A 25049-nucleotide genomic window follows, 5' to 3' on the forward strand; every position below is an offset into this window, starting at 1 on the left:
GGAGGGCCCTTTATTTTATCGGGGGCAGTGATTCTTCGAGGGCTGACGACAAAGGGAGAGGGGAAAGTGAACCGAATGTGTCACGGCAAAAAAATAAATATATAAATTAGACTTTGAGCATTCTCATTTGCAAAAAAATATGCCGCGGGAAAATGTGGGTGTATCATTCAAATGGGACAAATACCAGAGGTCTGTGAGACTACAGGCAAGGACTTAAAGCAGAGATATAAGTCTATAGGAAACTCACGGGTAGGGTAGTGCAAATTAGTCAGGGACTGCAGCATATTTGAGACAGCACAGTCTTTGTTTAAATACTTTGTATTATTTCGAAGGCACAAAGTGGTCAATTTAGCATGAAAACGGAGCGTGATTAATACATTATAAAAGCTTAAAAGAGTGAGGCTACGTTCCATATAGTGTATTAAATAATTTACTACATGAGCAGTCGAAAAACCATTATCGTTGTTTAATCAATTGTAGCCTTGTTCTTAAAGGAGATATTAGGAATTTAGAGTAATGAAAAAAATTGTGGATTTATTTACTTTCCCAGCCAAGTCTATTTAGCTTGGCATTAACTTTATTGTGGAAGCTACTGAAACCCTATTTCCTGTAGAAAGTTCTCAAGCTAGTATTGACACAACGTCGACGCGTGCAGAACAAACAGAACAATATTTATCCCGGAGCGACATTTTACATAAATTAACCAAAATGTATTCATTGCGAACGGGAATCATCGCGAGACGGTGTTTGCATTGCATATCTATTATAAACATCGAAGAGAATTCCAATTCGCAAAAATTCCAATCGAAAACCTTTTTTTCTTTCCATACTGATGACACGTGCTTACTGCTTGCCGTAATGCAGGTTGGGGAGTTCAATTTGCTTAATGGCACTAGGTGAAATAGGTACACTCCTCAAATGTATGCATACCAAATGAAAATTCAAAGGCTAGCGGTTAAAATTCATAAATACAGATTGCAGCGGAAAATTCAAAAACCTGCCCTATACGTGCACTTGGTTAATCGAAGTTTCATCTTTCCGTTCATCAAATTACTTAAATTAAAGCGGAACCAAGTAAAATGGTGCCAATATACACTCATATTATGCGAAAATAAAGAGGAAAACTGAGGATCTTAGATTGAAACTCATGCAAGTGAAATTTTGGTGACTACAGATTGATAAAAGGTTGTGATGTGATGATATTACTCTGGAATTGAACCGTAAAATTGGCCAGAGGAAAACTATATTTAATTATTTCACCCAGCAATATCCTGATGGACGCTTTATTACATTATTCTGCTAAATCATCCTAATTTGCTGAGGAAAATTGGATTGAGACTCGAATACTCGAGATATGGAGTGGTTAGAAAGTACATTACCTAGTGATACCGATGCTCTTTTAATATTGCTCTAACCTGGCGGCAAACGATGTTCTCTTAGAGTTAAATGTGTATTTACCTCCATGCAAGGTATGTACAATTTTTTAGCCATTAATTTTTAAAAGTATAAGACAAAGAATATATGAAAGCTTTACTCAGAAAAAATAATCTGAGGAGATGGACACAGTGAAACTCGAAAGTCAGGCGCACATATTTAGCAGTGCTCAAAGCCTGCCATTATCATTCGCCGTATATAGGGAGCACATAACAAATAAGGAAACTTAAACATAACAATTTAGTGCGAGAAAAGGTTATAAAAACAGTGATTGACAAAAGAGAATAAAATAACAATGGTCAATAAAAATATGAAAGTGAACAAAATTGAATTCCTAGAAGAAGCAATTTATTGTGTCAGCTGATCTGTCTTCACCACGAAAAACCTTTTAACGTGCCTCTAACAAAATAAGCAAAGATTAAAAGTCAGTCACTGGCACTTGATACCAACAAAGGAAATCGGACCAAAAGAGATGAATGAGAGATGAAATGTTGCTAGAGCCAGACCCATGACAAGACGTTTATTATTGACTCATATTGTTGAAATAATTGTTAATGTTGAAATGAAAAATTCATTCAGAGGCACTGAGGGTTTCATTTATATATAGGGTTAAATGAATAAAAATTCTTGAAGCTTAATCAACTTGGCGCAATTATAAAGGAATCAAAATTTCTTGAAATGATAATTCATAGACTTTAGAAGGAGGAAATCCGGTTGCCGAAGAGTTTTAGGGCAAAAAATTGGTTCTTTAATTAATATAATATACCCTTAAGGGAAAGGAATACTGCCTATTATTTTAAAATGACCATGATGATGATTCATGATGATGATGAATGACTCATGATGATGAGTTAATGATGAAACAGTTATTGGAAGCATTTCAAGCCAGAGAACTTCAAGTAAACTTGAAGAAAACCAATTGCCGAGTCGAAAAGATGTAAATATTATGTGGAACATATACATGTAGCACTTTTTACTCTAGAAACAATTTGAATGATTAATGAGGTCCTATTAAACAGATTTATATCTGCAGAAATGATGAAGAGACGCATGCAGACAATAGTATTACCACTCAAAAGTCTTTTGATGACAGGATAAATTGTGATGAATTGCATCTAAAAAAATTAGTTTTAAAACACCTGAAAAATGAATAGCCTGTGCAAATAACGAGAAGCTTTTTATTTCGCGGCAGATAAATTATAATACCCTTAGTAATATTCCCATGAATATAAATTTTGATGATGGTTATTCAAGATATGAGAAAATTACTTGCGTATATTTTTGTGGGAGAAGTAAAAATTTAAGTATTTTAGAGGATTTTAAGTAAATAATGTGACCTTGAAATTGGAAACGTGGGCTACGGTGTAAACATATTACATGGAATTGTAAGCCATGTTTTCTATCATACGCTTCCCATCCATACCCAAAACGTAATGGTCAAAGAGAACAATTATTGTCTTTGCTTCGGTGGTCTTTTTTATTTAATTTAGCTTAATTATAAGTTTACAATTTACATATTTTCAGATATTTTAAAAAATTCAAAAGTAAGTGATTTAAGGTTCGTCAAGAAAATCTTTATGAAACTGTTAAAATATAAAGTTCAACTCCGTTACTGAATCATTTACGTCAACATATTATCCGCTGTTCTTGCAGCCGCGAAATTATTTTGTCATGGAACGACTAAGAATTTATAAAATTCAAAGGAATGAGTATAATTAAGTTGATTAGGATAAATGACTGGGCCGTTTCGATCAAATGCATGCATGTCTTTTGACCAACCCGGTTTTAATTTTACTTTGTAGCTGTAAGTAAAGCTCCAAAGGTTTCTATTCCTGATATTATGTCACGTTTTGAATCTTTTTTGCTCGTCGATACTACTTAGTGAAAAATATTACTTTAACAGTGTTTACATAAAACTGATAACTTACATCTAAAAACATCAAGATATGAGATAGATATCAATTTGAGGAACCAATTTAACCTGACAAAAACGAATCAAAAGTGTGATGAAAAAAATGTAGCTAAATATTTTTATACATTTGACTATTATTAATCCCAAAATTTTCAATAAATAAATATATATTTATCAATAATACATATTATTGATTAATAATAATACATATTATTAATATTATCAAATTCAATCATGTCCCTTGAACTATATTCCTTTTGTCGAAGAAAATATATATTTTTGAAATTTTCATGTCCTGCGATCACATTTTCTGAACACTTTATGACGAACAAATTTTAAGAATGTATCTATTAGTTTGAAAACCAACATTGTAGTTTCAAAACTTAAAATATTACAGTTCAGCATTTCCTTCCTTCTAGGTTTATTATTTTTAATAGATACACTAAATTTACTGCTCAGCCAAAATTTAAGGCACTAATAATTTAATGTATAGCCTAAATCAATTAGCTCATATTTACTCTATGCTCCTCAGCGGAACCGGAAAAAATTCAGCGTTTCAAATCACGTAATTCAATTCACGAAACATCCTCACCGTCTATCGCACACAAAATGAGATTACTCACCCACTCAATTTTTTCCCCGCCTCCAAAAATGGACAACTAACCAAATCAAACCCAACAATAAAACATCGAACCGCGATCCTCTTTTGTTCTCGGCTTCAGCCACTTTACTTTCACTTCCGGGCAATTTCCGGGGAGCGGCTCGTTGTACTCCCATTTCGTTCCTCCCGTCGTCTCCTTTTTTGGCACGTTCGGGGGAAGCCCGCGCTAAATTATTCCGACTCAAACAAGCGTGCATTCGAAGGAAGAATGACCTGTCGACCGGTTTATACCGCCAATACGGGTCTCATCGCACCCACACCATCCGCAAATGAAGCGAGACGCACATTTTGATTGGGGGCGCGTGTTGTTTCCGACAGAGTTTCGTCTCCGGTCCTCCCAAGAGCCGGCGCGAGGTTGAGGAGGGGAAGGGAAAGCGGCGACTGATTGCGGACGGCCCTGGATTAAATATGGAGTCGATAAATCCACAGCGGTTCTAGAAAGTTTATGTCGCGCGGGAAGCGGACGTCCAAGTTTTCAACCCGATTGTCAACCGCTCACCTCCGCTCCCTCCCCTTCCCCCGCCCCCTTCATCCGCTCCTCTCAACTCCAATCCTCCTGCAGCTGCGCTCAACCGTTTATATCCCGCGCGTTCTCCTCCGGTGACGCGCGGGAGAGAACAATGCAACCGAATGAAAGATGACCGACCGGGTGCCTCGGTAGATAAATTCTTTTGGTGAGCAAAGTGAATGAAATTGAGGACTTCGATGGTAAATTGATGGTGGAGAGTACCCCAACTTCCACGAGTAAGAAAATTCTTCGAGTAAAATTAAACACATAAGCATTTAAAAACATTGTATAAGGTTATTTTTATCCTAAAGTCATGCATTTTCCTAGGTTTGCGTTAATTGAATTTTATTTTAAATGGAACTATAAACCCTATGGTTACAATAAAATATCAACAGACTTGGACGTAACTTGGTGAAAATTAAATTATATATATATATATATATATATATATATATATAATATATATGCACTATTCATTTCCACTGAAATGTTTTACTCTCTCAACCGTTTAACGGATTATTACATAGAAATGTCATATTCAGGTGTCTCTTCAAGATTATTTTTTTGTTTTGCATTGTTCGTCAAGTTTTAAAATGGGAGGATGACGGGATGGGAGAATGACAATTGAATGTGGATGGCGTTTTCCTGGAATCGTCGGAGACCACTCCAGGCAAGTGGCACATAATTAAAACATTCGGTCATATTAAAAGCTACGCCATGTGGAAGGCAGTGGGGAAAGGAGTTGATTCTCATTCCAAATAAACTTTCTCGGCATAAATAAGCTAACTTTCGAATTCAAATTATATTCCGAAATTGAAATAATTTACTTTAAACGACCTGTTTCGACGCCCTGTGCATAATGCTCAAGTTAACTAGCTGGCTTCGCGGTCAGTAGTTTTATAACTAGATTTTACGCACAAGTACGTGAATATTGGTATGGAGGGACTTATTAGTTCAGTTTCTAGAACACTCGCCTACTCATTGGAGGGCCCAGATTCGATTACCGGGTTTACCTCTGGGCACCCTTAGCTGTACCCAAGCTGTTCGATTTTTCTTTCGAGTACAGGATCTTCCTGGGAAGCCAAACGTGGCACAGGGGAGGGAAGAGCCCCCTCTATCCTGATGTGCGAATTTCCCATCCCGTTTTGCTTCCTAGAAAATGAGCTCTACCATCACCTACTAAAACGACCTTCGGATTAATTACAATGTTTATTTTCCTATGTCAGGGGTGGTGGTGAAAGGGAAGGATAGTATTTCGCTGGGGTTATTCAATCGAGGGAAGAGGAACATTTATTCAATAGAGTTTTATTTGGCAGCATAAACATTGCTCATTTCTATGGAAAGTAGGAAGAAAAGATTGATTTCATGAATATGAGGAAAGGTTTTAAAGGTGCCGAAGAGAAAGGTAGAAGTGAATGGATTCACACTTTTATTTTACATTTACGACCCAAATTTCATTCAAAATATGAGTAATATTCCAAAATAAAGATATTTATACGTTGCGGGTCGCCAATTCATTGAAAAAAAGTATTCGGATCCTCCTTAATTTCCTTTGAGCCTCCCTAAAATTAAAAATTTCCATTCTCTACCACATCAACGATCGATTTCATCCGGCTCACGGGCACAAAGAGAAGTGTGTGAGAGAGAGAAGGGTGGGGAGCGACAAGTTGAATTTATACTATCAAAAATGCGTAACTCCGGTCCACTGGCTCGTCCCGCGTCAATCAAGCGGCGGTTTTCCCTGGTCCGCTCCACGCCCGTCTGGGGGTCGCTCAGAGGAACTCCCTCCGAGGAGCCTCATTTCAGACAAGCAACTCGCTCGGCCCACTCGCACCTCTCTCCCTCTTTTTCTCTGTTCCGGCGAAACAATTCAGGAGGCCGGTTGAACATTACGGCACATATTCCGACTGACAAAACTCCCCCCCCCCCGATTGCCTCCCAACATTTTCTCTCCAGGGGGCATTCATCTTTCTCCCACCCTCTGGGCTAAAAATAAAATATCCCCTCACTTTTTCCGCTCGGGGAAATCCGGCCCCGTTTCGACTAGTGCCATCTTTCTGCTCCAGCGTGTTCTTCACTTCCTGCCATCGTTTGCCCTTCCTTCGCACCAATTCCCCCGAATGGCGATTCCCATTTTCGCTCGACGCAAGAGCGCTGGAGCTTCGACACTCTTCTTCTCGAAGTGACCACGTTCTCACAACCTTCATCCGAACATTCCCGCGAACCCCCCCTCCCCCTCCCATCCACGCTTTCGAGCAAACCTCGTGGTCAGACCAACGAGATTGACGGCGGGGCGAGCGCATATCCTCACGGCGACTGCATAAATCGACGAAGTGCACGAGGAATGTTTTCCATTCCAGCGGACCAGATAAATGAATTAACAAAACATTTGCTTCGTGGAATCTTTCATTTGTGGAGACTCATTGGCAGAATTCTAAATCGCGTATTTGATTAAGTGCATGATAGTACTTCAGAATATTTTTTATTGAGTCATTTCAATTTGAGTAAATTTTAGAAAATAAAGATTTAGTGATCATGAGGTATTTTCGTAGTAATAAGCTTTCCTTTCAATAAACCTGATAACCAGATCTATGGGTTTCCATTGATTAAAATATAGTACGTGAAGGTATATGTTACACTTAAGCCTCAAAACATACGAAATTGGAAGGATAAAACTTCGAAAATAAAAGGTTACCCTGTACGTGTCACTTATCGGACCATCTTTGAAAATTAAACATTTTGGAATGAAAACATAACTCCACGCGATCATTTCATCAACTTCTAAATCCCTTAAAGCGGCCCTTTTTTACACCAATACTTGAAACTAAATTCAGTACGATGAATGACGACAAAGGAATAATTGTCATCGACAGGTTCTTTTGATTGGAATTTCCCATGGATTTCATTTTTTTTCCGTGAAATCAACTCAAAAGAACAAACACGCGGTGTTTTGTTTTCATCAAAATTCAAAATTTGGGCGGGAAATTTGGTGAAACAAATACTTTTCCGTTTAATTTATCAGTCTATTATGAAAATCCTGCATCAATCACATTATCAACAATTTCAAACAGCAATATTTTAAATGTACATGTTTGAATACATTTTTCCAGTTTATTCAATATTTTTTTTGCATTTAAAATTATGGAAGGTTTCGAAAAAAAATGCTTATTTATGAGTATTAAAGCCAAGAAAATAACGCCAGAGAGATTCCATGCAAAACATCCTCAGATTGTGAAAACTATTTATTCAAGTTGGAATTGAAAATTACTCGCCGAAGGGCATCCCTTTGGCAATCAGACAATTATTTTACTCTACCGAAATTGAATGAATGTGAGAGGTGGTGCGACGAAACGGAGTGGGCGAGTGAATGCACACTTAAGCAAATGCTCACCTGGCCAACCGGCTTCTCCTTTTGGGCCTCGGGGCCCTGAGTCTCCTGGTATTCCCGGCGGACCCCTCAGGCCTGGCTCGCCCGGGAACCCCCTATCTCCGCGCTCTCCCTTCTCCCCCTCGATGCCAGGCAGACCCGGGTTTCCTTGGGGTCCAGGAGGCCCATCTGGACAATATTCCCTGGTGGCAGAGCAGAACCCCTGAATGGCCACCAGCTGCGGCCGAAGACCAGGAAAAGAGAAGGAAAATATCAATTTAGACAGTTATTTCAAAATTCATTTGAAAATTTGAGCGGGATGGATGCCACCAAGAGAGGGATATGACATCATCAACTACAAGGGGAACGAGAAAGGAAATGCCACTTTTAAGTTTTGAGTGGACGAAAATTAAGGTAAAATTATAATGATGGAACTGATTTGGGCGTGGCTCGGCATGCCGTTAACTTTCTCATAATATTGAATCAGTGAGCATCCTATAGTTTAATGCCTATCACATCCGTACCTTAGGAGTTGTATAACTACTTAATAATAGGCCGGTGAGATACATTTAGGAAATAACGCAGCTGAAACGAATCTAAATTCCATTGTTTGATTGGTCGAAAGAGAGTTATTTCAGGAACAGAAATATTTTCACCAAGAATGAAACACTAATTGAAGTCTACAACCAAAACGTTTTCATTTCCCACTCGCCATGCTACTATCAAGTCAAACTATGATAAGTACAGAGCGAACCATCAAACACTTTGAAGTATTCATTCCAGAGATTTATTAACCTACTATGCCTATATGCATTTTTCTGCCTTACACAGTCCTTTTGTTAGAGAAACGCATACTCGTATTTCGTCGGATAATGGTACTTGTAGCTAATAGAGATAGGGGAGAGGTGCTTATAATTTCAATCCTTAGCTTGGTAACGTGCAGTCCGAATTGATTTGTATTTGAATCGCGGTTTTGTAGGATTTTCAATGTATGACCGTGTATATTTAAGAGAGATCAACAAATCGGTCTGAAATATGGGAAGAATATTGAGATCAAAGTGGTAAATCGGCGTATTTGCGTTGAGGATCTCTTCACCAATCTTGTTACAGAATCATATCGACCATGTAAATTTGATGAGATTTCCCAATTATCCGAGTAAATTGCAAGCGTGGCTTTTTCCAAGCCTTGTCCACCATTTAAAACTTGGATTAATCTCAAATCAAAAATCACCTCCCTTGCATCTTTCCACCCATGCTGAAGAAAAACAAAATGCTGAGAAGAACGTCAGAGCGGCCTGCTCTTTCTCCGAATGAAATAATTAAAACTAACGATATTCTCCGGCTGACATGTGCCGAAGGATAGATTTTGTCACCCTTATCTTTTAACTTTTTCGCCCTTCCTTCATTTTATGCCCCCGCGACGCATAGTCATCTCAGCCGTTAAAGACGGCGGGCACATGTATAAGCGCTCTTCTGCTATCGAGTAACAGCTGCACTCGAAGCTCGGCGACAGTTTGATCGGTGAAGATGGATGGAAAGGTGAATTTTTTCAGCGGGTCTTGCCCAGACAGGGAAGGAGGAGTGACGGGGGCAGAGGGAGGAGCAGGAGTATGGACCTAGGAAAGGGTTTCCTGCATGGGGGACTTGTCGATTGGACTGCGTGACGTTATTCGAATTTGAGCATCGTACCGCGACGTAAATTCAACATAGTGACACGCCTAAAGGAACGCGGCATCTCGAGATGGGCGCATGCTGATTGATATACGTATCAAAAGAGTAAATACGGGTTGTGAATTTCTTCGCTCATAAGTTGCCACGGATGTATCGATTTTGTTTGAATCCATCTCAAAAATATTTGCTAAATCTGCATTATTAGTTGCTAAGAGAGGAAATTGGCAATTAATAAGGTCATAAAGAAACTATCGTAGGTTTTCCCAACAATCACAGAGAGAGCGAGATACTAAGAGGAGAGTTTTATGTTGTTTCGTTGATAGTTGAGTTGAGGTGTATAAGCCCTAGGACGTTTCCAACACGACGGGGTTCTTAGAGATTCAAATGTTACAAATTGTCAATTGTCGCATGAAATATTACTTCGGCGTAGTCCATAAATAAAATGCTGAGAATTATTTCGGGAATTCCACACACTGCCCATTATTTGGAAAAGTATGAACCGTTCGTCACGATCATTGCAAAATTTCTATTCTAAGTCACAACATATTCTCAAGTCGTTGTAGACATTCTAAAAAATAATAATGAATAATCCAAACTAGTCACGTTGGCTTCATGACACGAAAAGGATAGCATTAGAAATATTACAAAGTAAAACAGTAATCATATTTTGGCCACTATAATTTTGCCAAGTTACAAAGATCCAGCAACATTAAAAATAAATCTAATCACTTCACCTCAATCATTCTGGTGAAAACGACGGTTAAATAATTTAAAGTCATTGAACAGTTGAAGCCATAGAATAAATTTTCGGAGGAATGCAGCGCGGAATTCCATAAATATCCAAGGCTTTGAGGTCAAAGACTGCTAAAATATCACGTTCTCCTTTGAAAAACCCTTCGAGTTCGAGGAAGTGTAACAGGTCATGGCGCAGGAGGGAAAATCATTGCAGGGGAAAATTTGGAAAAGTATTCAAGAAGTTTTCTGGCAATGGGGCTGACCTGTATTTTTGCAATGAATCATAACTGCAGTCATTTTGTTCGACTCAATTTCGGTATTTGGAGATCATGACGTCTATGAACGATTGCCGAAACGTCAAAGGTCACTACTTATCCTGCAATAAAGACTTAGGGTACGAGAGAGTCTAAAGGCACCAAAGCACGCATTATTCTCATAGGAATGTCCTGACGGATCTTCCATCGGATAAGATTATACAAATTGGTGTGGTAACAGCTCCATTAGTAGTATTCAACGTCGAGGGCATTGAGACCATTCTACAAGAAAACGATAATGATACTCCATTGGAACTTAAAGCGTCCCAAAATTAAGTAATTCGTTCCTCGTTATTTGTAATTTGGAAGCGCATCGAGTGTTATGGCACCCCGAACATTTGCCGTTTTTTTTCCTTATTCACTATTTATTCTATAGCGGTAAATCTCCAAGCGACTTTAATTTTTTTCACTTTATGCTGAGTAATGAATCCTAAATTCTTTCTTCTTTCAGTTATGAACCTTATTTTACATTTTGTAGGATAATCTGCTGCAAACACGCTACGTCTACCTAGACGATTGAGCCATTTTAAATCGAGATAGACGGTGATAAAATCTTCGGACGGCAGTCTAATAGATACACGTCAATCGCCCGTCTTGGAAAATTTGCCGCAGTGCGCTTGGATATCTGTTCCATCAAGGAATACAAGAAATATTGGCTAGTAAGTTTGCTACCACGAGCAAATCCATTCATTACAAGATAAGAAATCTATGCGAAGGAAAAGTAGTAAGAAGAGCTGACGCAAGAGATATGGAAAAGAGAAGGGAAATTTTAAGTATTATAGGACATTTTATTACTTGAATTGAAATTGAAAAAAACCAAGATCAATTACTCACTAGAGTTTTTAGCGAACATAAAGTTGTCATTCAACTTTCAAGTCATATCAGTACTTTAAAAAACCATTCAAGCATTACGAGGAGCATGAGCTGATTTAATGCTCATAAATTTACTGACCCATATTGATAAAGCATAATGCTAAAGAACAGAGTAACATTGCTTGAGTGGAATATTTTTATTTTTTCATTTCAAATTGTACGACATACCTGTATACGATTTCAGAATGACATTGATCATTATACGTATATTTAAGCTTATTTATTAAGTAGTTCCCCCATTATGCTAAAATATATGTACATTTGACCAGGAGAAAAAAAAATCAGTCAAAAATGAAGTTATGATGGACAAAATAATGAAGAGTGAGATATTCCTAGATCAAGTATCATTTAGTGTTTTAAATAATGAATCATTATAGCAAAAAAATTAAATCTATATTTCCATATTTCAGTTTCTCTATGAAATAATTATGTGCATACATGTATAAATTAAAATACTATCCTGCATCAAAGTTATCAATTCCGAAGTACATGGTAAAAATAAGGTATTAAAATTCGGGATGATAACTTATGCATTAATCTTCTAAATACACCACGTCAAAAAGTGTTAGCCTCGGTGAACGTTGAAAACTTTGTTTTATCGATACCAGCCACTAAACTATATCGTTTATTTTTCGATAAAAGAAGAATAAATAATCAATCCTTCATAGAACCCGAGAGGTCTGATATTGACTGGGTAGAAATACGCTCACATCATCACTCAGGTTCATTGAATTGTAGCGTGACAGAATCGATCGACTAACATTAACCCAGTTTGTAGAACTTCCTTTGGAACGACTTTTACGTTGATAAGGAATGTAAAATGAATGTAAATAAGTGACTCAAAAGTAAGAACAAAAGAAAATTTTAGAAACTTTACGCAGCTGGGAAATTTGAATTTGAATAGAAGTCATTTAATGAGGAGAGGTTTATGCGAAGACTTCGAGAGAAAATGTTCCTTTTCAGGATTTCTTTAATAGAGGATGGTATACGGTGTTTGGGATTAGACATACTATGAACACAATTGTCTCGGGAAACTTTGCGAATAAGTGTTGAAAAGTAGTTACGATTAGCAAGAAACTGAGCTTGCGCCAGATATGGAATAAAAACAGCGCAATAATGGAGGTGACAAAACCTATGATGCCCCTCAAGTGGTTCTAGCAACTTACGATATCATTATTTGTCGAGTTATTCAGTAATATAGCTAAATCTTTCTACATTATTTCTTAAATTTAATGTAGTTAGAGTCGGATGTGATATTTGAATGCTCCTGAATCAAATAATGATGATTACATGAATGGTTCAGAATACACAAGTTTAATTATGACACATGCGGAATTATGAGTAAAACCAAATTTGAACTTTTCCACAGATTTATTTTTAACATAAAATGTGTTTCAATTTATCGAAGCAACGAAAAGTGCAATTTTTTTTCTCCTTATAATGATGAACTTCCACTGCATTTCTCCTTAATTTGTTGAATATATTCAGAACTAAGGGAATTACGTATTATATCCACTCACTATTTGAGTAGGTTATACCACATAGATAAGGTAAGGGAGATAAACTTCATTACAGATGGATATAAATATTTGTTCATTCCTCGGACAATCAAGGATCATAAAAGTAAGAAATCGAAGTCATAATAGAAATATTTACGAAGTTTTAATCGCAAACGAGGACAAGGTTAAACGCTGCGTAGATATCAGATGCATTGGTAGTTGCATTTGCTCGTTTACGCTAGTTTCTAGTATTTTTATTTACATGAGTGTAAGTTTAAATGAATTTTTAATGAATATATTCGTTTGCATGGTTTAAAATTGGCATGATTTTGTTGGTTTTGTATAAGGCTACACTCTTTTTACAAGTTGTGTCCTGACGCCCTTGCGGTAGCACAGGGGTATTGTGTAGATTCAAATGTATATGAAGGTAAAATATTATATATGCTGGGGATCGTTACGGTATCTGTAACTGGGCACTGATAAATACCTAAGTTTCTTGACCTATACACGGACTATAGACGGACACACCAAGATATATGTATCTAATTTTTTTATCCTAGGTTCCAAACTTTGGTTGATTTTCATTGAAATCAATCATAGTAATTCATATCATCTAATGATCTGGTACCATTGCTGGAATGAACCTGCATTCATCACAACCTGACTTCATTTTTTTTAAAGTTAAGTTGAGTTAAATATGATATCTTCTACAATAATTTTGTCTGCTGCATCATAATTTTAATTTTTTAATTAAATTTATTTATCTGGATTAAGATAAGCGTTCATCATGATCTCTTTTTAAGAGTAACATAAGTAATTGATATACATAAATATAATATTTTTTTGATTTCCCGAAGTGAAATTATTAAGACTAGCTAAAATGACCAACTTTTAACTATTTAAATATCTAGTGAAGTAAGTTCGCGATATTAATGCAATTTATTAATTTTAGATAAACCGGTAAGAGTTATAAAGTTTACATCACGTACTATTTTACTAAAATAGAAGTTGGGAAAATTCTCAACATTTTACTTCCATGGGGGAAAAGAGTCATGGGCTCAAAATTGAGAGATGGAAGGAATAAAGAGTACAGGTAAAAATGAATAGAAAAATTAAGACATGGGAGGTAAAAGGGTAGATTATAGATTAAAAAAGTATATATCACTTACAAATGTGGTATATGAACAAAAACAGCTAAGAGAATGGAAACTATCATTAACTCAATAATTTTCTTCCGAGACAAAATATTAGAATCTATAGATTTGAGCGGAGGAGGACAGGTTTGAAATTTAAAATTAATTCTCATAGTATTTTGAATTAATTTAAAATTAATTTCAGCTAATTCAGCAGACATTTATGTAGAAATATTCAGTTTTACTTCCAAGAAAAAATGAACGGCGCTTGATTATAACGTAATAATTCATGCTCTAAAATAAAGATCCCTGGCTCGACAAATATTTTTGATATATTTTGACTGCTAAGAAAATTGCCTTTGCATGAATAAACTTCAAAATCCATGCAAATTTAGGAAACAATTTGTTATTATACATTAAAACTATTTCATGTGCGCTCATACTTTTCATTAAAGTCTTTGACGGAAGATCATTATATGATCCATCAAAAAGAAAACATTTATTCTAACATTAACCCTAAATATTTCACAGTACAATTGTATTCACGATATAATAAACCCACGACGGGAAACAACTAACCTTTTAAATGAATTGCTGGAATAATTCCGTCAAAAGCAATAAAATCTCTACATTTTCGCGAAGTTAAAATACTTCTGGTTGTGATTAAGAAATAAAAGTAGTTTTTACCTGTAGCCGTCTCGTCGGCAGGTAGAAATGAATTTTGTATATTTATTCGTCACTTGATTAGTCCATAATTTGAAAGGTACTCGATGGATCAGAAAGGTAGGGCGCGTCATGGTATGATAACCAATTAAATCTACTCTCATGCACGTAATGGCTAAAGTTTTAAATGAAAGCTATCAGCCGGAGGTCAACTACTGCAATAAAGAGTGAAAGAGCACTTCAATTAATAACGCTTTTAGAATACCCCGGCGAACTTTCCCGTTAAATGCGAATGAAATTAAGAAGCTAAGAAAAGGATTCGTATTGGGTCGTTAAAAGTTCTTCGTTCCAGTTAAAAATTCCACAGGCAAAAGTACACCAAGAGGGCGTCCGGTCACTAGAACCAATCGAAGGCATTGTGACAAAAGGCATTTGAGATACGGTATCATTTGAGGAAATGACATGAGACTCAATTAAAGAGATAAGTAATTTCGTGAGGTTTTACCTGGATAGACGAATGAATATTCAGGAGAAGAAATTAAAACCGAATAAAATCTGTACTGCAAAGATGGATGATTCATCAAGGTTGGCGGATTTGTCCGATGCTTTAAAAGAGCACTTCGAGGTCTTCGAAGCACCACGGCTGAACAATAGAAATTACAAATTTTGGTGCTGTCAGTCTCAATTATCCATAAATGCCAAAAATTGACCGCGACAGGGAAAAAATATAAAAACGAAAACCACCGATTCGCCACGGAAAGCTTTCGTCGAAGTGATCAGCCTTAAGGAACGTGAGTGGCTCGGCCATACACAAATGCCGGCAGGGAACTTAGAATATTTGATCGTGAGAAAAATTTGGAGATAGCAAAACCATTTGAGGTTCACATCAATGGAATCATGGAATCACCCCACGATTCCTCCACAAAACAGGAGGGAACTGGCTCTTGATTTAAACCGACGAGGAAATGCCTAGGACACAAAATAACTCCTGCTCATTGAACACCACCCCCTGCACGGGAGGTTGAATTGCAGGACCACTTCCCGCCTTATGTTAAGAGATTGCTAAAAACCTCACCGAGTACCTCACAATGACCAAAAAATGGCACTTTCTCCTTTGATAAAAATTTTACCACAGATTTTACCTGACCCGAGACCAGTCGGCCTAAAAATGATGTAATATATTATGTTATGATTCCACTATATCATTTAGGAATTAAAAATTGGCAATATTTTCCCCAAAATAATATTAATAATAATTAACTAAAAATAATATTTTGAAGAAAATATTGGAAATTTTTTATTTTTATTTAATTATGATATTCCACCAGAACACGCCTGAAACGTCTCTTTTTATCCACTATATTATACCTGAAACTACGTAATTCGACAGGCTTCCAATCCAGTGTTTCCTGTTCGACCTCTTTCAAGTTGCTAATGCACTCCTAATGACACTAATGGCTTTGGGCTGAAGTTGAATAACATTTCTGCTTATCATTAGCATTGGAATGAAAATAAAACTATCTATGCACTGGTTCAAAACAACTGAAGCGTAAATACTTGAAGAACCGTGAATACTTACATCTTGAAATGAAATGCACACAAAAACCATGCTAACCACAGGAAAGGAAAGAGTAAGGCGTAGGCAATAGAATTAATGTTCCACTGAAAAGCGCTGGATTAGTTAAATAAAAATGATGAAATAGCATATTTTTTTCTTTTCAAGGGCAAGTGAAAGCAAAACCTATAAATAACCCTGATAAGAACACAAAGAAAATTAATGAGTTCCATTATGCATTCGTAGACACGATGGCTGAGGGTGATTAAAGAATGAGGATGAACGGAAGCTAGTAACATGGGGAGGTTTTCGCAAAAAAATTACGGGTGTGTCTGCGAAGAAATGGGAAGATTGTCAACGATAAGTTCGAAGGGTAGGGTGACGCAAAAAAATCCTAGGACTGATAACATAGTAGTCCTCGACTGAGTAGTTTATCTGTTCAAGCCCGGAGAAGAAAGGGAGAGTTCCGTAAACGTGACATTGAGGAGACCGAGAGGGAAATTTATGACCTTTCATGGAAGGGAGCGACTCCCTGTGCCACGCCAAGCCCTTTCCCTTTCCTCCCGCGCCTACCCTTGCCCCAGGGGAATGGATGCAATCCTGTGTTGCGGTTGGGTCAACGTCACGTCCTCTCCTTTCCCCAGGCCGCGGGAGAACCGCCGTCGCCTTCGAAGGAGGGGTGGGCGTGGTAGAGCGGCAGGCACAAGAGACAACTACCCAGCATGCAAAGAAACGCCGCTTCCTCCCCCCTCATCCCCTCCGAGAGCCAATTGAAAAGCATCGCAACTTCCAACGATGATCCCACCCACGTCGTTCTCCAACCTTATACTCGTCACGTTCCACGGGCTCCCTCCGACTACCACCGGCCGCCAACCATAGGACTGGGGTCGTGGGAGGAGGGATGCGGTGCGGGAGGAGAGGGACGATAGGGGTCACGTCCTCCACTTTGGCTCCCTTCTCTTACGTCGTCTCCTCGCTCGCTCTTTTGATCCCATCATTCCTCACCCTCTTCCTCCCAACCCTCTCCCCGAGACCCCCCCTCCTTTTCTCGTCCGCCGTCCAAATTCCGACGACCCTTCGTCGTCCTCTCCTCTGCTCCTTATTTCGCAAAAATCTCTCCGCAAGACATCGGCCTTCTTCATTTCCCAAAAAGGTTAAGGCAGCTGTGCGTAAAAGAGTCACCTTCTTCCTTTTCTCTTCTCTCCTCTTCTGCCTCTCGTTGTCCCCCTCACCCTCTGCCCTTCCCTTAAAGTGTCAGGCTCCACGTGTCCCCCTCTCTTTTATTTACCCGCTATAGCAAGGGAAATAATGTATATGCCTGTGGGAATACATAGCACACTTATGAGCGTGCACGTATTTAATGAAAACCAAGGTTGTCAGCTTGTGGATATACCGTGTGAACTTGTATATTAACCACATCCATACATTCACACGGCACCCCCGCAATTATTTCCTTCAAACGTTTACACAGTGTTTATTCTTTTTTTGTTATTTTCGCCTAACGTGCTTCTATACTGCTTTGCCAAATGTACGTAAGTATATTATTTCTGTGCATGGCTGTAGTGAACGCACTTTTCCACTGATTAATTCAACAAAATATGACAATCGCTCTACATTTTTAGAACCTACTATGATCTGGATGTATTCTAAAAGTAAAACCCGTTAGTTCGTACCGATAAAACTATAGGAATATAAAATGTCTTCAATTTAACTCATATCCTGAATTTACAATATTAATCAATTAAATGCTTAGTTTGCAAATTTTGTTATAGGTGTCATATTCACCCACTATCTCATTAAACTCAAACATTCACTGATCCTATATTTTAAATTAATTTTAATCAGTTTCTCATCTTTACTTCAAGCTCAAAATACTAAAAGCCAGTATCTCTGCCTCTCCCGTTCTAGTACGTCCCCTCAAATTTTGCTCTTACCCGTGCCATCTCTCTCTTTCTCATCTCTTTCTTCATGGATTAAATGAAAGAAGGGACCATTTGGTCTCAATTTCGCCCCAATACAGACCTCTTTCCATCTGTACATCTATCTTTCTCTCCATTCTTGTCACTCTTTTCCTTTCCTTTGACGTGTTTCAGTCATAATAACAGAGATGATTACTGCTACAATTTTCCATTAAATAAAAATTTGTTCACGACCAGTTTCGATGCACTACATCATCGTCTCTGTTATTAGGGAACAGTTCCACCACATCACACCTGAATCTGTAGTTTAAATTTCAGTCATCACTTGGGGGAGTTAACTGATCACCAAGGTCATTCGCACTACTAGAGAGTGTTAAGTAGAAGTAACCAGGAATATTTTAGACGCGGAGCATGGTCTGAAAGAAAATCGCCGTCCAATCCAGCCTAACCTTAACGCAAGTTACCGAGAAGTAATCAGCTTAGCGATCCATCCGAGCGGCCGATGAAACTACGTTTTCATTCATTCGATTTTGTGGCGCCACCGACTGAGTAGTCAATCAGGACGCAGATCATCCCCGCAGGCTGCGGTGCCGCCGGAGTTCACAAATTCCTCCGCTTTCACCACTGGTTGTGGAGACGTGAGTGAAGGATTTGACGATGCTTGTCTGTCATCTGTACATCTCACATCAAAACACACCGCGAACAAGTCATCATCATCTTTTGTCTCTTCCCAGGTGGTTCGCATGATTTTAAAAGGTGTATGGTGGTGTAAAAATGTAACGCAATAATCTGAAGCATGGAAACGTATTCTTACTCTCATAGACTTACTCTACACACCACCTCTGACTATTCTCTTGGCAAAGGGAGAGGTCCTCTGATCACCCCACAGATTCGATCTCTGCCCCCTACTTTCAAATTAGCTTCTGAAAATTCCGACACGCGCGTCTTTTCCTCCATCTTACCGATCTATAGGCTCGTCGCCTTCAAGTCGGCCAGGGTGTTTGCCGACGATTCGCTGGTATGCGTACAGTTTCTTTGCATAAGTTCGTCTCATTAATACGAATGCCACTGGGGCCTAAAGACACGACTAACCACGAAGGATTTGTGTTCCATTAATCACCTGTGGACACAAACGATACGAATCATAATAATGAGATGCTCAGAAGATGCAGGTGCTGAGAGTTTTTTGGTGTTACGAAAATATTCGAAGAGATGGGGATGACAAACACACTGTGTAAAGTCGGTGATATCGCAAGTCAAATACGCAAAATCTCTCATCAATTCCTATCTACACGTGCCGTCTTATCCATTCGTTTGTTTATTATTTCTGTCAAGTAGTCAAATGCCTTCATAACCTAGTCTGCATTTACCTGTCACTATTTCCGTAAAGAGTGCTCTATTTTATACTTGACTCCACCCATCCACTTTCTGAACCTTCGGCTTTATCCAGTCGCCCATAAGCGTCCTTCCTTCTAACCATTGTTCATTCTTCTCAATTTTATTTCTCCTCCTCCTCCAATATCATCCCTATACCATTTCCGAAGTATGAGCGATTACGGTAAAAGGGCCAATTATCGCCTCCCGGCCCATCCATCATTGCTCCAGGGTCACCCTATGAGACATTTCCCAGTAGCCGCAGTGACGATATCTGAAAAAAACTGACTCCGTCCGAAACAAATGGGGTGGTCATCTTACTCAATAAGTAATGATTGCTCCTATCTGGTTAGGCAATGGTACGTATAATATTATGCTCAAGTAGTGATATTTCCTTTTTTTGAGGATTTTCACTGAAAAATTTGGCTCTCAGCTTGCTGAACCCATCGTAAACCAGATACCAATTATACTAATGCATCAACATCGTAATCAGTTAATGTATTATCCCTGAGAAGGATGTATACACCACCTCAATCTCTGTCTTAGGTAATTAGTAGCCAGCCTCTTGCCGATTATGTTGAAAATATCCCACCAACAATGTACCAAAGTACCATAATATAACTGAGATGAATACTATACGTATAGTATACGTTTAGGGAGATAGAGCTTGTGGCTTTAAACATTTTTGTCAGAGATGGCCTTAACTCCCTCAAGGGATCACTCAAAACTATTTTTTATAAGTATCCTACACTATGCACGTTATTCTACCTTATAATTTATTGTAATTAGAGTAGTACTTGATAATCGGTGCCTGACAGCCGTCCGCAACATTATTTCCATCGTTTTAATTTTTAAAATTCTCTACTAGATACTTACATTTTAGTGCGTGTAACATAATTCTGGTGTGGCGTATTTCTGGTGCGGAATATATTCCTGCCACAAACCTTTGAGATTGCTAGCATGGCACCTTACCAATGAAATTGCACTTATACGGGCCGAGTTAGTTCCTCAGCGCTCTCAGGCATTTATTCGTCAGTTAATCGCAAAAAAACATAACCAAACATATTTAATTGAGTTTGATAGCCGTCGTATTTGAATAAGGTGGAGTTGTATTAAAAATAATATAGAGGTATATTTTAGACATTTCCGAAATATTCAAAATACGCAGTCCGAGATTTAACTCTCGCCTTGTCCAATGATGGGTAGTCCGAAAGCGTTCCTTCCGATTCAACGAGGTGGACATGGGAGCGCTCTTAGGAGGGCACACTCTCAGCAAGTTCGAGACGGGGAAGCGAGGACGAGGGGGGGAGGAATAGTGTGTGATAAACGAAAAAACTGTAAAGCCTAGTGTAGGCGGTTTTTTCGCTTTTTCTATTATGACGTATCTATCATGGTCACATCTCTTGTCTCTCAAGGCCAGAGCAAAGAGTAGTCAAGGAAAACGAACGACCGATTGCCTACTATTGCCTGAAAAGTGGAATCTGCCTCCATAATATTTGGATTTCTCTCCTCACAGTTGTGACCCAAGGTAAAAAGTATTAACAGTAAGATGTTAAAATCTACCAGCGGGGTGTCAGAGGTGTCAGCATTTAGTTGGCAAACTTTTTTATCCAATTTTGCAATGGATCCCTTATAGAAGAGTTTACCAATCAGAAGAGTCGTGCACCTTTAACTCTGCGATTTAACAGGTAATTCACCATTTACAGCCTAATCTTAATTTACACGTAGAAAGTAATTAACCACAGACTAGGAATCGATATTTTATTGAAGTGTGAAGCTTAGGGTTCTCATATATATATATAATATAGATATTATATATATATATATATATATATATATATATATATATATATATATATATATACACGTATATATATAATATAAGTACTCGCATAAATTTATTTTCATAGTCTTATATATCCATATAAATACATGTATATATATAAACACACATATATAGGCGTGTGGGTTTATTGAAATATTAATGATAGTCACAATTCCTATTCACTTTTGCACGGAGAGTACTTCCTACCCCAACTTCTCCACATCACTTCGCCACACCATTAGTTCGAGATAGCCGTCGGCTTAACGCTACGAAAACCTCCCGTGCACGGGAAGGGCGAGAGGGTGCACAGCCGAGAGGCGTCGGGGAGGAGCGAAGCAATGCAATTATAATCTCATCAGCAATTATAATCCCCCTGCACGCGGAGTCGTGGGCCGCAGCGAGTGGGTTTCTCGAATCAGACAGCCGCCGTTGCCATGGGCGACGACGGGAAGGTTGTGACCGGCGAGGGTGGCAGCAACTGACGCCAGTCGGTGGAGTTAACACCTGTCGACATCTCCCGTCCCCATTCCCTCCCCTACAAGGCCGTGTTAACAACGAGGGTACTGTGACGAGCGTGTTCCGACGAGGCCGGACTAGTGATCCGTTCACTGGAATCCCGACCATGGAGCTGAGGGTTGGAGAGGATAGATGGAGCGACGCATTGGAAAGAATTCGAGGGAGAGATTAATGGGTCTCTGGGCGCCCAAAAGGTAATCTGCGTTCTCGAGACTTCACGAAAGAGGTCTCAAATCTCTCGCGCCCGAGTTTCTTTTCCCTAAGTAATCACCCTGACAACAAACTAACTGCGGCATCCACTGAAAAGTGACTAAATTTCTCCTTCAAGTTAGGGAATCCAAATTACAGTGATGGCAATATTATCTGGAGATGGCGGAAGAGAGGGGGAGGATTCCCTACCTGTGTGATCATCCCAGAGTTGAGCAAAATGAACTAACTGTGAAGCATAATGAACAAATCGGGTTGTGTTGCCGGAAATAAACACGCTGTAGGGTGACTTACATGTTGACATGGCAAAAGTCTCTCCTTATAACCTCAGAGAATGTTTTTCCCTGCTTTTCGATATTTTATTAGAGTGAGCAATTTCCCTTTTCGTCATGACTTTATTTTGCTTTTTTCTCGTTAATCCTATGTCTCAATAATGAAATTCATTATCGAAGCGCAAGATGTATGCACTCGTGTATGTACAGATGATTTGTTCCCAAATATATTAATTTGATGCAAATTTTACTCTCTTTTACTCATAGCAAACATACAAAACAGTTGAAAAAATCCAATTAAAGGAATGGGAATGTGATCCCTCGTGAAGATGCATTCCAAAGACAAATCATACCCGAAAATTAGTTCCTAGTTTTTTCAACTTCCATCCAAAACTTAAACAGGTCACGGAAGCGATATATCCCAAAAACAATTAAGCAATTGAAGTAATTCCAAGTTTTTGTTTGAAATGATAACTGAACCTCGCGTTGTTGTCCTGTGAGTGGATCTTTTTGATAGTTGAAGTGAAGTCTCGGGTTCAAACTTCCAGCTTCACCCAGAGCCGTGTGATTTTTCTGGGACCTTTCTCTTGCTATTTGTTCATGTGAACATCGTTGATATCCCTGGAAAAGTAACCGATCCCCTCTAAACTGCTGTGTGAATTTGATACACTTTTATGATTTCAATAAGGGATGAGCCGTACCCTCTAATACCATTTAATAGATTGATTTGCACAATATGATTTCACCCGTAGATCGGAAACTATTACAGACTAATTAGCACTAACATAAATTCATATGATTAAACGGATTTACTTCCAATCTCTATCATGAAAGCACTCATTTGCAACTCGTCTCCAATAAATGCCCTAATTTTTCGTTCAAAAATTTTAAAGTGCACACAAGAGTACAAATATTTATAAAAGATTTAAGTATATGCGCACTCAAATTAACTGTTCTTGACTCCTGTGAGAGCATTCATGGGCCAAAATTTCATATTAGAATTCAGTTGCATTTCTATCTGCTCCTTTCCGTATAAAATTTACTTCAAAGAGCGTCGCGAGTGGAAAATTAAGTCATTAAAGTATTATTATGCGAAGGTTTAATGGAAAGAATGAGATACCTGGGCTACCTTATACATCCCAGCCTCGAAAAGTTTTTCAACACTAATGAATGTTTCAGAGAAAAAAATATCTCCTTACCGGTTTCTCAAAAAGCCTTAATAAAATTTTGCAATTAATTTCATTAACTACTTCGCCCAAAAGAAAAAGGAAATAAGGGGCAATTAGTTCTTCCGGCGCGCCTTTTTTCTTGAAATATTAATGCTCGTTCATTAAAAGCCAAAGCATTTAATTCAATGGGTCGCATACAGTCACAAAGCGTCCTTAGGTACGTACTTTTTATCAGGGAGCCATTAATAAACTAAATTTATAACTGTATTAATGCATACTAAATATTCATTTTAGATAAGAAATTTTTCTATTCCATTAGAGTTTATGAAAAAAGAGGTGAGAAATCAATAGTCTTCAAATAACCAGTAAAACAGCGCGATTAAAGCAATTGAAATCACTAAAACACATTTGCAGATATGGAAATAACGGTTCTTAAAATTTTGCCTTTATTTAAATTGTCCAAATACTTCGTATTTTTTTATTGACACCTTATGCAAGTAATAAGATTAATAATACGTAAAGTGATATTTATTATAACAAATTGGGGTTCTAAATAATTCATCCATATTGTTAACATTACTTTTGGTCATGATGCTATTTTTCATGCAAAAATATGTGAGTTTGCCGAGTGCAAACCTTCAAAGTTTGCCAAAATATCAAAATATCCTACCAATGTCCGATTACTTAGCACAATGCAAATCATTGTTTGAAGACACCCACAATTAGTAACGCAATCACAGAACGCGTCAACACTAAGCAAAAACAGTGTAAACATGGTGACTCAATGCGCATCGCATAGGGGCAGCGTTCTCTCATGCGTTTGCTGAATAGATGAGGGGTGAAGCATGTGAAAACTCACTGACGAATGAAGGTTAAGTATATGAGTATGAACAAATACCACTCCAGCAATGATTACATGTGGGCGAGAACGTTCCTAAATACCGGTGGGTCAGGCGCCTCCCCAATAGGAAAGGAACACTACACAGTAGATCCAGACACCTTTTCAGCAGTTATAGGCCGGGGCTTTGTAGAGATATCCGTGAACCATCGAGGCGCTGGAATACTTGGACATCATGAAGACTAAATATAAGATGATATGCGTAAGAACTGTGGTATTCACGAAATAATAAAATAAAAAAATATTTAACGTTTCTATTTCAGAGTTTTCCGCAATTTATACACAAAAATCTATGTAGTATATGCTGTTCATGCGGGGAAAAGAGTCATCCGGCAAACAACCAATCATAAGGTAGCGATGAGACAAGGCGGGCTGTATAAAGACGGCAAAAATAGCCAAATCTGTCTCCCTGCTGACTGCATTAAGTGCATAAGACGTGCTTCATTGAGTATATACAGCGTAATAATGTGTATTATACGAACAAAACAGACATTTTCGGAAATATACGAGATTGCATTTTAACTTGTAAAAAAATAAAATCTTA

At 38.1% G+C, this 25049-nt stretch overlaps 1 protein-coding gene across 1 annotated transcript in view; it reads right to left on the reverse strand.

The window, feature by feature from the left end:
* LOC139693796 (uncharacterized) overlaps window positions 1-25049 on the reverse strand; it is a 985124-nt gene that overhangs the window by 392163 nt on the left and 567912 nt on the right. Inside the window, exon 2 of the mRNA XM_071592080.1 lies at window positions 7907-8120. Within this exon, the coding sequence (XP_071448181.1) occupies window positions 7907-8120 (214 nt within the window). The remainder of the gene's footprint in view (window positions 1-7906; window positions 8121-25049) is intronic.

Source organism: Hetaerina americana, unplaced genomic scaffold (genome assembly GCF_022747635.1).
Source record: "Hetaerina americana unplaced genomic scaffold, ioHetAmer1.1.p SCAF_1, whole genome shotgun sequence".
Classification (NCBI taxonomy): Eukaryota; Metazoa; Arthropoda; class Insecta; order Odonata; family Calopterygidae; genus Hetaerina; species Hetaerina americana.